Source organism: Molothrus ater, chromosome 5 (genome assembly GCF_012460135.2).
Source record: "Molothrus ater isolate BHLD 08-10-18 breed brown headed cowbird chromosome 5, BPBGC_Mater_1.1, whole genome shotgun sequence".
Classification (NCBI taxonomy): Eukaryota; Metazoa; Chordata; class Aves; order Passeriformes; family Icteridae; genus Molothrus; species Molothrus ater.
In genome coordinates this window covers 57456618-57470900 of record NC_050482.2, presented here as the reverse complement: position 1 = coordinate 57470900, position 14283 = coordinate 57456618, and the positions used below count along the sequence as shown (strand labels likewise).

Here is a 14283-nt window from a genome sequence, read left to right as displayed (position 1 = left end):
GCAGCCCCGTGGGTTCCAGGTTCTGTGGGAATTCTGTCTTCCAGCGTGCAGGGAGACGGAGCGTGCTAGCGAGAGGCTCCCTGATCACCGAAACTACACACTATTTATACATTTTAAGAAACAGAAGCATCAGGGGCAGAAAGTTACGTAATTTGTTTGTTAATTAGTACTCAACCCTGTTTGTTGGGTGTGTCTGTGGCTTCTCGCGCTCATTAGTGCGCAGCCGAAGTTCCATTTGAGTCTGGGGTCTGTTTTTAGGAGGGAGTCGGTGGTTGCGATCGCCGGCATTAGCTTTCCCCGTGTTACTGCTGACTTCACCATTGATGGCCCTCAGCCATACAGCCCAGTCATTTTGGGACTGTCTCCCTTTTTTTTCTTAAAAGACGAGAAAATAATACGACCGTAGAATCACACAACGCCCTGGCCTGAGCGGGACCCTGTTAGCCCATCCGGATCCGTTCCCCCTGCCATGGGCAGGGACACCTTCCACTATCCCAGCTTGCTCAGAGCCCCGTCCAGCCTGGCCTTGGAGACTGCCAGAGATCCAGGAGCAGCCACAGCTTCTCTGGGCACCATGCGCCAGGGCCTCAGCACCCTCACAGGGAAGAATTTCTTCCCAATATCCAATCTAAACCTATTCACAGTGCAACTGCTTAATCCTGCGTGTGCCGCTAGAGCTGCTGATGTACAGTTCAACACAGATCCCGAGGTTTGGCTCGACACCCTCCTCACACCTGCAGGACCCGGCATGTGGAGGAGGGCGGGGCGTTCTCTCGCGAGATTTGGAGCCGACGGCCGCGGAGGGGCGTGTTCTCGCGAGAGCGGTGCGCGGCCGGTACCGCCCCCTCCCCACGGCGCCCCCTGGCGGGGACGGGACGCGCTGGCCTCCACTGGCGCCGCCATTTGACATCGGTCGGGGCCGGTCCGGGCGCACCCCCGGCGCGGCCGGAGCCCCGGGCATGAGTGAGTTCCGTGGAGGGGTTCGGGGACACGGCGGGGAGTTGCCGCTGTGGCCGCCGCCGGGCGATCGGGAGCGCGGGCAGACTTGCGTTGGGACGCCTCACGGCCGGGGCGCCCTGAGGGGCGTGAAGGAGCAGGACACCCCTTGCCCCCACCTCAGACCCGCGGGCCGGGGCGGGCCCGGGACTCCTCACGTGTCCCGGCTCGCGCCGGTGTCACGACAGGCGCCGGTGTCGCCCCTCAGCGTCGCGGTGGCGCCGCGTTTTGGGGGCAGGAGGCGACGCTCCCCTCGGTGACACCCCCGGGACGCCGCTGTCACACCGGGAGGGGACACCCCGGGATCTGTCACGCCGGGAGTGCGGCGGTGACACCCCCGGGATGCTCTTGTCACGCCGGGACCTTTGCACCAGCTTAAATTCCTTGGAATTCCTTGGAAATTGCATTCTGGCTCAGCGCTGCCAAACTGGTCTCCGTGGTAACAGAACCCAAAAGCTGTGGGAAAAGGTGGCTTCCAGTAAGGATAAAAAAAGAAAGATGCAGAAAGTTAGGAGAAGGCGGTGGTCGCGCAGAGATCTTTACTCTTTGGTGTTGTTTTTTGGTGTTTAATTTGATGATGAATGCCATTAGCAAATAGCAGGAAGTGACAGTGTGCAGTAGGAGTGTTGCTGGGGTGACTTGGGGCTCTGCTACCTGTTGACAAGGTTGCAGTAACGAGCATCTGTGCAACTGGGCATCTCTGCTAGGGCAGGGCTCAGGAATCATTAACTTCAGCTCCCGTAGTCATGCTCATAAAAGTAATACATGATAAGAATTTGCTTAAATCAATTATATTAATGATTACTTGGAGCTTTTTCCACCCCCTAAATGTCCAGGCTAACTCACAGATTTAGCTCAGTTTCAGGATCAGGCAAAGGTTTTGTTTTTCACAGGTAGCCAGAGAGCATTTTAAGATTCAAGGATTAGGACCAGTGTCTTGGATACTGAAAGGTATCCTAGCCATGATTTGGAGCCACTGTGAATCACCATGATACAAAAAGTGATTCTGCTTTTTGAGGTACAGATGCTGCCTGAAAACTGAAGCTGGGCCCTGGCCTGACAGGGGACAGTGACTACAGAATTTTTGGGGCTGTGTTCCACACATCTTTCCCAGCACATTTCCTGGGAAAAGAAACATCAGTGCCTTTGCCACAAACAAACTTCCTTTTCTCTGACATGGTTGGGCTGGGGCAAAAACAAGAAAGTGCATCTATTAAACAGATGCTGTTTAAAAATTTATGTGCATGCAGACAAATTATCAGAGGTGTTAAGTGCATTGTAGTCTGAATGCCAAATGTATTCCCAGCTCACATAGAGGCCTCAGAGGCTTTGTTTATACTGGTCAGAGAATTCCTGGAGAGTGAGCTGAATTAAAGGCTGCTCTTCAGCAGCAACATGGATCTCACTAAATCAATTTCTGCAGCAGTTCAGCCAGTTAGTGGAGAAGGTCATCTTTTGTCTGGGATGTTTCTATAGGAGATCTGACTGGAGGCAGGAGCAAGAAAAGCAGATCTCTAAAAACAGTGCACTGTGTTTCCTTTCCATGTTGTATTTGAAAGAGCTCCAAGTGCTTAGTCAGGGTGAATAAATTAAGCACCTGTGATAGCCCAGCACTCTGCTGGGGGCCTGGCTGTCTCAGATACATCATATGGAAAGTTAGATGTCACCGTTATCTGATAAACAGGAAACCTGCACATGCCAAAGTGCTGATGCTTTTGGTAGCACATGAATCCCAGAACACACAGGTAAAATGTCTAGTGTTTGAAATATCCTTCCTTCTGCTGCTTACCTGGGATAGGAGCAAAAGGTCAGCTGAGGCAAATTTGAGGATTTCTTTAAGTTGGTCATAAGATCCTGGGCTATGATTGGTAAAGGTCCCTGAGAAAGTTAGAAAATCAACCTGAAGTGATTTTTTTTTCATGTAGCTGAGGAAAGACTCAATAATCTTTAATGCTTACAAAAATCTTTACTTTTGCAAATAGCCTGGCTAAGAAATGGATTTAATAGATTCTTTCAGTACCTTAGAACATTTCCTAAACCAAATATTAAGCCTGATATAAACAAGGCCCATAAATCTCATAAACCTCTATTGCTGCTGTTTGATTGCTGAAGACTGTTCAAGGAGTTTAAATGGATTTCCTTTTCAGTAGACTAAGTCCAAGGTTCCTTAAAAGAAAATAAAAGCATAGACTGAAAATGTTGGTCTCGAAACTTAACCTACCAAGCATGAATATGAAAATTGCAGTGTAAAGGCCAGTACTGTTTGCAATAGACACAAGCATTTTGCAAGTTTGGCAGTTCTGGCAATCTGTAATTCCTGTGAACAAGTGCTGCAGGTGGAAGGGCGATGTTTTAAGGGTGCAGTTGCTTCTTTTCATTAGCTGAATTGCTGTCTCTCTTCGTGCTTTGAAAATGTCACAGTTCCATTCCACGCACCAATGTTTGTGTTCAGTTATAGACATGAACAAAACACGAGCCTTTTGTCTTCTGAACTCTGCCTGAGCGATTTTCTCTACTCCATCAGTTTGAGCTGCTCCTTCCCTGCTGATTTAAGTCATCAGAATCTTCCAGGCCACTGTAGTCCTTCAGCATTCTCTTTTGTGCTGGTTATCCTGAAGTGTATCTGTTAGGAGGGCAAATTTAAAAATAAGTAGCACTAAAAAGGAATGAGTTCATGTAACATTCTTTTACTTTCTGTATCACTCTGCCAGAAGCAGGGGTGCTGCCCAGCTTTGCTGTGCTGGGTGCCCTGCCTCTGGCAGCTGTGCTGTGCAGAGGTGCTGCGTGCCAGCGCTGCCTTTGTCATGTTCAGAAATGAGCTGCACCATCGAGAAGGCGCTGGCGGATGCAAAGGCGCTGGTGGAGCGGCTGAGGGAGCACGACAGCGCGGCCGAGGCGCTCATCGAACAGACCACGGCGCTCAACAAGCGGGTGGAAGCCATGAAACAGGTCTGCTCTCCAGCCCTGCCTATCCTGACAGTGCAGCACTTCCAGCTCTGGGGGCTTCTGTGCTGCACGGAATGAGCGGGCTGCTGGGTTAACCCTCTAATGCACACTCGGTGTTTTTAGATAGGGGTGTGGCTCTCATCTAAAAATAGCTTGTTCATATAGTTTGAGACTGTGAAAACATTTTCACAGTTACTCCAGTTTAAATATTGAAAACAAGCATTTATTTGAAGAATGCTGGTAGAAATGGGCTTGGTATCTTACAAACCGCTCTGTGGTGTCTCTTGGTTTGCTCTCCAATGCAATACTACACAATTTTATTAATTTCAGCGTGCCCATTTAATCATACAGAGGCTCTGACATGTTTTCTTCTGTACAGAATACTTTGTCTTTGCACTGTCTCCTTTTGTTTCCAAAATAGCCTCTTGGGCTTTTTTGTGCTCACTTCTATTCTAATGTTGAGCTGCTCAAGGCGTGTTGTTAGATTGAGTGTGAATTTCACAAGACACCTCCTGGGAAAACGTAAAGGTTTCTTGTGACTTTCCATATGGGAGTCCATCCTGTCACTTTAACAAACCCAAGATATGTTAATGGGCCTATAAAAGTATAACACCTTGCATGCAATTTAGCCCTGTAAAACTAGGCATGCTGAGGCTTCATGGCTTCAGATCAAGAGTATTACATATCCCCATGTGTTGGGAGTCAGGATCCATTGACTCGGGCCTGAGTGACTTGTACCCACACAGCCTGGTGGCTTAAGGTTTTGGGAAGCCACAGTAAATGTCAGGAGGTTAATACCTCATGGTTTGTCTTTACCACATCTTTATGAGTTTTAAATTGCCTGATGGTGAACTTGGCCTGCATTAACTGAAGGTTAAATAGCATCCACGACACACATCTAAGGTGATGCTTTTGTGTCTCTAAAGGACAGGATGTCTGCAACACTTTCTGGTGTGTGTGTTTGATATTATTATTTAAAAGCAAGCATTGTCTTCCTGGTTACAGACTGTGAGTGACAGTAGAAATGGTGCTTTGTGACCTGCTGAGTAATACCTGCCTTTGGTTAATCAAATATGCTGTACCTTGTTGGTTTGTTTTTGTAATAACCAGTACCAGGAAGAAATCCAAGAGCTCAATGAAGTAGCAAGACATCGCCCTCGGTCTACTCTAGTGATGGGTATCCAGCAGGAAAACAGACAGATTAGGGAATTGCAACAGGAAAACAAAGGTAAAATATTAATATTCTACCCTTTTCAAGCTCCAGCCTGTATCACTGGAAATAGTGAGACTTTTACCACTGATCTTTTTTCAAAACAGAGCTGTAGAAGAAATTTTTTCTTCTGGTTTCAATTTGCCAATTTAACTGATCAAAATTCAGTTCAAGAGTCCTAAAGTCCAACCTCTGGGACTGATGAATTAAAAGAGAGATTTGGGAAAAATTACCTTTTTTGGTCCTTACCTAATGTCCAGCACAATTGAGGAAATAAATAGAACTTTATTCTACAATATAGGGATCTTTTTGAAGAAGTGTTCAGCGACTGCTGAAAATAATAGGAACAGCCAGGACAAGTTACGGTGTAAGTAGAGAAGTAGAATTCCTTCTGGTATTCTGTACACTAGGAATGCACTGTTCCTCCAAGAAAGTCTTAGATATTCTAACAGTTCCACTCAGCAAAGGATTCAGTGATCTCAATTCAGATGAGTCTTGCCTTATTTCAGGGGTTATTTATCTTTTGACTCAGTAGATTTTGAACAGAAGCATTTTTCAACTCTGGTTTTACCAAGCTGCAGATTAAGACAGATCTGTGAACTCCTTCCTACCTTTCGTACAGTGTGGCTTGTAGTGGCTGGGGTAAAGCTGCTCAGCCGCACTCCAGCTGGCTTTTGTCAGCCACAGGCACTGAACACAAAGTCACACTAACAAAAGACACTGTTACTGACCAGGATTTCGCCCAGGCTGATCACCATCAAAGCCATTTGCAGAGCCTGGGTAGATTTCACGGTGCAGGGAGCGGGGACACTCAGTTACGGGCTCATTTCAGTTTTCTCAAGCTGAAATCCTTGTGCATTTTGATTTGGTTCTCTGTGTTAAACTCTTAACTGCATTTTGAATTCTGTTGGCAGAACTGCGCACGTCTCTCGAAGAGCACCAGTCAGCTCTGGAACTCATCATGAGCAAGTACAGAGAACAGATGTTTAGGTTGCTTATGGCGAGCAAAAAGGATGATCCGAGTATAATAATGAAGTTAAAAGAGCAACATTCCAAGGTAATAACTTCATTGAGGGTTTTTGCTTTGTTTTTTAGTTAACCTTAGTTTGTAGTGAATCAATTCAAAGCTCACTTCATGTCAGTTTTTATGCTATGTACTACTAATGAGCCCTAATTTTTATAATCCACCCCATTCAACATGATCAGGAAACTATCAGTTGAGTGAGTCAACCTTCTCATTTATTAGAACTTTAAACAGGTAGCATTTCATTACTGCATTTGCTTAATTTTCTTTTGTTTCACTTCAGTCTTTAAGGCAACTGCACTGTTACACTGCCAGAGGTTAGTAATAGTCAGACTTTTAGACTAGCTTTAATTTATGCTTGTGACACCAAAAAATCATTAATAAACTTCTGCTTAGGGAGAGTAGGAGGAGCAAACTTTTTAAATTCAATATTTAATTTTTTTCCCCCTAAATATTGCAAATAAATTTTAAAAATTAAAAGTCCTTTTGACTATTGATTAACTGGATGAAGCAAGAAACACAAGTATATGTTCAGTTATTTAATAGTCAGAAAGACTTTTAAATTTTGGGGGAATTCATTAATCTGGGTCACTAACAGATCTAAACAGGAGCTTTTTAGCAAAATATTACATTTCATTGAAAATGTAACATAATCATTAGAGCAATGCAGCTGTGTGGACAAACATGTTCTAAGTGTTTAATAATCTTTCTCCTCAGCTAATTTAAGTTTGCAAAGCAAACTTAGGGTCTGCTTACTGGGAAAACAGAATTTAAGAATTTGATTCTTTCTTGCCTGCTACAGCATCCTATGTGTGTAATTATTGCCATTGGTATGAAAAAATATTATTGGATTAGAGCTTTATCTTTAACATAAAATCTTGAAAAATGACAGATAAAAATCATTTTCAACAGAAATTACCTCAGAATATGGTATAGCACCTGTTCCAGCTTCAAGAGAGCCAACACAAGAGGGGTAAAATGAAATCCATCCTGAAATGGACTGTGATAGTTCATTTAGGAGCACTTCAATGGAAAGACAGGAAAAAGAAACAAAAAAAGAAAAAATAACATCTCACAATGTAATTGGAACAGGAGATTTAGGCTTCAACATTTTCATTAAACCTCTTCCTTCATGAATGCCTGATGAAAAAGATTTATCACCCTTATCCTGACACGTAGGATTTCTGGAATTTCATTATTCATTCTCTAGCTCAAGCTTCATATTCAGAAGATTGAACAATGTTGAAACACTTTTTAAATACCTCTCTCTTGTTAAGCAAAAAATCCATTATACCCAAGGAGTTAAGCTCCCTGTTCCCAGTAATGCTATTTTCCTGAGTGCAAGCTGTTATTTTAGTGCCTGTTTACAGATTATTACAAGAGCATTGATTGCTGCAGATGAAGAAGCACCTCCTTTAAATAGTGTCTTCTGTCGGTGTTGTATGCTAGAGAAAAGTGTGTGTTGGTAGCAGTGACCCTGATCTAAGCGTGCTGTCTGAATTTGCTCAGCTGAAACAAGGCCCTGAAATGGGTGTGGCCCCATTTTGGTTTTATCTCTTTAGAGAGAAAAAAACCCCACGTGTATGAAAGAGAGAGATACACAGAGGCTTTCACTGTCACTGCGCTCTTCTTTTTGTTTTCCACATGTGCCTTCCAGAGCAGAGCCTTCCAGTTTGGTGTTGGTGTTAGGGTCTGACCTAACATCAGTGACCTTGGAAGAGGCCCGAAGTTGTATTGATCAGTTGTATTGAGCTGTGAAAGCAGGAAGCAGGGAGAACAGCAGTATATCTGAAACCCACAGCTCCTACCAGTCCTTCTCAAGGGTGCATCCTTGCCTGACCACAGCTTCCTGTCAAGCTAAATTTGGGAGTTCTTAAAAAAATATATTTCATGTCATCACCTGTACTAGAAACTGAGAAGAAAATAAAGATTTACAGCAAGTTCTTCCCCGCTTCCTCACATTGAGAGTGGGCATTTAACAACTGCTAAATTATAGCTTGGGCAACTGGAATGGCAGAGGGGAAAGGGCTGATGTTTATTTCAGTAAAGGGTATTTGTTTTGGTCAGATGATTCATTATGATTCAGCTGAGGCAGTTCTTTGTGGTAGTTTAAAGGCAAGCTGATCATCTGCCAGCTGTATAGATCTCCCATCAAATTCATCATTTAATGGTGGGATTTAGCTTTAGTCTCTACTGTCCTTCATTTCAACCCTCCTGTCCTGCTTTTCTTGATGCTAGCCAATAAATATTGTGGATTTTGTCCAAAGGCCAGGTCAGGCACAACTAGACTGGCACCACAGCAGAGTTGGAATAAAAGACAAGTTGAAAAAGGAAATCTGTTGGAAATACCTTTAAACCGTTTGGCTTAACTGAGCAGTGAATGCCAGAGGGGCACAGGCTTCTCATGCAGCATTGCAGGGAAAGGAAGCAGTGACCCTTATCCTGAACCTCTGAAGTCCAGAGCCCAAATAAGCTGGAATTGGAGGTGGAGTCAAGCAAAAGTATCTAAAATAGAGAGTGGAGGACAGGTTTGAGTTTTGTAGTATATGACATAGTAAGGATGACCACTGCACCTGCTCTTTTTTGGAAAAAAATGCCTGTCCATGGACTGGTACTGGAGATCCAGTTTCAAACACCTGGAAAGAATGTGGCTTTCCCTGCTGTTCTCACAGGAGTGGAGCTGTTTTGCATATCCAAAATAACGCACATCAGTTCCTGCTGCACAGAAGGGCCTGGTCAGGGCAAGCACAGCACCATCTTGTAGCTGTTTTGAGGCCAGGGTTCACAGTTAGTTAAGCTTCTATCAGATTCCACTGTGAGGCAAACCAGATTTATTTAAATAAACAGGACCACTGTGGCTGCCACACTGTAATGTTAGAGAGAATTTGTTTTCCAAAATTGAGGTCTGTGATAAAAAATGTCACAGCAGCTAAACAACATTTAATGCTCTGCTTTTTTAATAATGCAGAAAATATATCACTAAGATATTACTAAATATTGTATCTCAGGAGCTGCAAGTGCACGTGGACCAAATTACAGAGATGGCAGCGGTGATGAGAAAAGCCATTGAGGTGGATGAAAGGCACGGCTGCAAAGAGCAGGAGCGCATCAGCCAGCTGGAGGTGAGGAGAAAGCTGCAGAGGCACAGATATTAAAGGGAGTAAAGATCCTTCCAGGTGTTTCATGGAGTTACTGTCCCAGTCACTCGCTGCTGTTGTGTTACCCTTGCCTTGCTGGAGCAGGGGAAGCACCGCTGCAGCTTAATCTCAAGGAGGGGGTGTTTAAAGCCCTTCCAAGAGAGCAGGAGGGTCAGAAACCTCATGTGCTCCCTTGGAGAAGATGACACAGCACTGATTTCAAGTCAGTGTTTTACTCCTTATGCATTAGTTTGGAGTAGAGGGGAGGCTTTACCTGATTTCTTTCTGGAGTCCTACTAATGTATTTTTCACTCTCTGGTTTTAGCAAGAAAACAAAGGCTTGAGAGAAATTCTTCAAATCACTAGAGAATCGTTTCTGAACCTCAAGAAGGACGATGCATCAGAGAGCACATCCCTGTCAGGATTAGTGACAAGCAGTGATCTGAGCCTGAGGAAAAGCTAAGGACTGGGAATCAGCAAGCTTCAGTTGCACACTTAAACCAATGGAGCATCAGGGGGCACTGGTCAAGCACTTGTTACTGAATAGGGCACCAGCAAGAGGATACATCCAACTCCAGCTCAGTGGCTTTTATACTGTGTAACATAAATTCAGCTGGTGTTCTGCAATACCCTCAGTGACAGATTGATTGCCATAGATCTAACCTCAGTAGGAAATGGATTAATGCACTTGCTGAATTGCATATTCTTTTTATATGAACTTGTTTTACAGATAAAAGGTGAGATTTCAAGTAATTTATGTAAATTATTGCTCATACAAAGTTCAGTGCAACTCTTCGATAATAAAGGTAAGATTTCAAGTCTAATCTCTGCCTTAGAAAGTAGTAACTTATGAATATGCTCTGTGTATGATCCACATAGCATTTTTTCCTTTTGTTTTGGTTTTAATGACTTCTCATTTTGCAACAAACCTCTTTGATGGGAGGGGCACACAGGCAGCATGAAATTTAAGGATTTCTGTCATTTAGCCTTGAGGTATCGCTTTAAAATACAAGGCCAGTTTTTAAACTTAAGGAATGCTGTCAATCAATAGCTTGGAGTTTTTAAATGAAACAAGATTCTTTCAAATCTGTGCACTGAATTGTATTGTGAGAACATGGAAAGAGCTGTTCCCGCTTTGTTGTTCTCAGGCACACAGCTAGCAATACAATTCTGCCTCAGCTTTTACCTTTCAGAGGGGAAATCCAGCTCAGTTCTCTGTCAGTAAGAAGCCACATGAGTCCTGTGTCTTTCTTCTCCAGTTGCCTGCCCAAACTTTCTGAGTGAGGAATGGTAACTGGAAAGCACAAAAGCAGTGGCTGCAGAAATGAGGGTGGAGGAGGAAGGAGGAAGCAGCTTCATGGCAGAGTTGGAAGCCTGCAATAGTAGTCTTAATTTTCCTTTCTCCAGTACTAGCTAGTCATCAAGAAGGTTTTAAAGTGAGTTAAGCAGAGTGAAAGCTGTCAGCTACAGAAAACTGTGGAGCTACAGCTGCCATCCACAGTTTCACATTCTGGCTGTTTAATAACCCACCAAGCAACACGAGCTGAGCTATCCTGAAATCAACCACCGCTTAGTCAAGTTTGATTTTCAGTCACAGCAACACAGAAGGAACTAAGCATCCAACACTTCCAAGCGTGCCAGCTTCAATGCAGCTTCCTGTGCCCCAGCACAGCTTCCCTGAGCTCGAGTTAAATGTTCCACAGGCCTAAGGGGGAGCTTTCAGTGGCACTGAACTGACTTAGGAGCAGCTCAGTACCTTTGTTCTGTTCTTTCTGTTGCTGCTCCTTCCTGTGGTGCTTTTAAGAGGAAATAAGTGAGAAAGGAGCATTAGCAGGCAGTAAATACTGGTTTTCAGTGGATTAATACATGTGCTGACAGGACAGGTAAATCAGGCCTCCACATTCTCACAGGCTGCTTTAGAAATGGAAAAGCTGCTGCTTCTCTGCAGAGCACCTTGGCTTCTTGCTAGGCTTAGGAACACATAGAGGACATTCACATGCATGGAAAAAAGTTATGGCCGTTTCCAGACTTGTGAAACAGCCGTGGGGAAATTCTGGGGGAACATTTTAGCTCAAGCACAAAATATTCTTGTCTGCTTTTATATTATCTGTAAAGCTTCGCTGGTGCTTCTCTAATCTAGATTTTGCATTTCTGCCATGGCTTGCAAGCTGCTGACTTACCAGAAGCAACATCTTTTTTCACTGGAGAGTTCTGTTGTTGCAAACTTACAAGGAATTTTGAGTTCAGCTGTTGAAGTTCTTGTTTCTAGAAGCATCTTTTCAACCACGCACTGGTGTCAAGAGGCATTTCTATCCATTTGATGCTGAATTCAGCTTCATGGCTGACTTCTGGTTTGGCTTCCAAATACAGAAGAGGGTTGTTGGTCTGTGGCAGTACTTTGAGGTTGCTCTATTAGGAAATAATGCTTGAGTAGTGTTTATTTTTGTAAATTACAAAGAAAAAGTGACTTAATTTATCTACTCTTAGTCTTCACATTTGATACGTCTCCCCTTTCAGTCCCCTACCTGATCACTGTAGGATTTTAAAGAGCCTTCACAGTGTGTGGAGTGACTATTTTTCATTGCATACCTGTTATTTTTGTAATGCAGATGGCTTGAAAAGGATTTATGGCTAGAATTGTGTACTGTACAGTAAACTTATTTTATCAATAAAGTTGACTGAAAACATGGATGTCTCCATGCCTAAAGCAAGGTACTGGCTCCGAGATGAGCCTTGTTGGCAACAGAAGATAAGAAAGTAACCAAAACTGTTCTATGTGGCAGCTGTTCAGCCGAGGGCAGACTGAAACTAAATTTGGCTGGTTTGTACAACTAAAAGCTTAAAACAGCTTTGACTTTCTGATAAGCGCATGGGATTAGAAGATTGTTAAAATACAGAACTAATGACACTGGAGAATTACATGTAGTGGGATCCCTGTGTAAATGCCCAAAAGCTTAGGAAGTTTCCTTAAGCTCCTTTTCTGGTTAAAAGAGGAAATTTCAAGTCTTCTGTTGCAATGTAAAACTTGAACTTTTTTTTGAGAGCTTGGAGTCTGAGTGTCTGGGGCATGACCGGCCTCACTTTGGCCAGAGAGCACCGTGGTGCTGCTCACAGCATGAGGGCAGAGGGAAGGTGAGACCTTCAAGCTCCTCCTGTGCTACCCCCTGTCATGGGCAGGGACATCTTCCACTATCTCAGGCTGCTCCTAGCCCTGTCCAACCTGGCCTTGAACACTGCCTGGGATGGGGCAGCCACAGCTTCTCTGGACAAAGATTTTGTAATTTTTTATCAGTTCTTCTGTGACAAATTGGCTGTACACTTCTGTTATCCAGCCAAGCTGATAAGAGAGCACAGGTCAGCTAAATGAAGGCTGTAGTCTTAGATGCTGCATTCCTTTGCTTATGGACCATTTAGCATAAGTGGGACTGAACTGGAACTGTATGGGCGCAGAGACCGAGTTCCTGCTGCCTGCAACCACCTTCCTGTTCCCAGACATTGGGAGCCAGTGTGGCCCTTGTATCAGGGAATATCCTTATTGCCCACGTTCAGAAGACACTCACCTGACAACTGCCTTAACTAACTGCTCAGCAAGGAGGGAAACACTTTGTCACTGCAGTCTTGGAAGAAGCACGTGCTGGCAGCACTCCTCAGGCACCAGCAGAGAAAAGGCACAGGGAAAACCCACCAAACCCAGCTGCAGTCTCTTTCCATTTCCCAAGGTGAAAGTTTATGTTTTTGAAGAATGGCAGACAATTACTTCTCTGCAGTGTGCTCAGCACCAGAAATCCCCCAATCCATACACCTGAGGTGGCTCTTCCAGCAGTGAGCAGCAGTAGAGCTGGTTTTGAGAAGTCAGTTCTTGGAAGCTTAGCACAGCACACCAATGGATGCAGGGTGATCAACACCTTCCCTTTTCCAATACTACATTCAGGAACACTGCAAACACGTTTTTAAATGACTCATCATCTACAACTCATTGCATTCCTGGCTAAGCAAACAGCAGCTGCCTCCTACAATTCTCCATCTGTGCTTCTTTGCTTCCTGCATGTGGCTTTCCCCCTCACCGTCAACATTCAGGATAAAAAAAAAATCGAATCCAGCTCATTTTGAGCATATTAGATATCTGATGCTTTTTCTGATGAGGCAGCCGTGTGAAGATCCAGTTCTGAAGCAGGCAGGGAAGTTTTACACAGCCCTCTTCTCCTGCCACTCCCTCTCGCCCCCAAAATGAGCTTGTTTATTGCTCTGGTTTGAAGTTGACTTATCCCAGTGTTCAAGGAAGCACAAAGCCCTTCATGCTCATCAGGAGTCAGCTGGCTGCCTGGAGCAGACAGACTCTGAGAGCAATAAAATAAATACAATAAACAACAAGCATCTGTTGAACACACAAGTATTACAGGAGCTGTTGTTTCCAGAGAAAACTCAGACCCCAGAGCCTACTAATCCAGGATGTGGGAGGGGAAGGCAACCAGATGGACATTGACAAAATCCAAATAAATCTGGATATATCAATATATCAATGCATTTCCTGCCCCTGAGTAAGGGCACAATAACCTAACACAATACTCACCTTGCATACCCAAAGGCTCAGTGTCTTATGCTGACTCTTCACTGGATAAACCAACCAGGAACCAAAGTTCCACTAAAGCTCCCCAAAAACCACTGCCAAGATCACTGCAGACCTACAGCTGCTGACAGGTCAGAAGGCAGAGAGATGAAAAGCTCCAAGGCTCAGTGAAAAATGCACATTTTGAAATGGAGTCTACTGATTCTTCTGGAGGGGCTCCCTCTTTTTGGAAGCCTTTCCAGATCAAGGACAGCTCTAGGCAAGGACAGAAGGGAATCACAGAGTCATAGAAAGGTTTGTGCTGGATGGGACCTTAAAGAGACCTTAAACAGACCCTGGATTTTCAAGGGGTACACAAAAGACTTGAAAATACCCCTTTCAACACTGCAGTGGATCAGTTCAT

The 14283-nt window shown here is 44.2% G+C and overlaps 1 protein-coding gene across 2 annotated transcripts; it reads left to right on the top strand.

The window, feature by feature from the left end:
- The first annotated feature begins 872 nt into the window (after positions 1 to 872).
- Positions 873 to 12000, top strand: FGFR1OP2 (FGFR1 oncogene partner 2). Of its 2 annotated transcripts, none has more exons than XM_036405022.2 (6): positions 873 to 963; positions 3809 to 3945; positions 5053 to 5170; positions 6067 to 6209; positions 9185 to 9298; positions 9639 to 12000. In XM_036405022.2, the coding sequence occupies exons 1-6, from the start codon at positions 960 to 962 to the stop codon at positions 9774 to 9776; spliced, it is 654 nt and encodes a 217-aa protein (XP_036260915.1). In that variant the 5' UTR covers positions 873 to 959; the 3' UTR covers positions 9777 to 12000. The 2 variants fall into 2 exon arrangements, with proteins under 2 accessions (XP_036260915.1, XP_036260916.1); XM_036405023.2 differs by having other exon boundaries at positions 902 to 963; positions 3708 to 3945.
- Positions 12001 to 14283: the final 2283 nt, after the last annotated feature.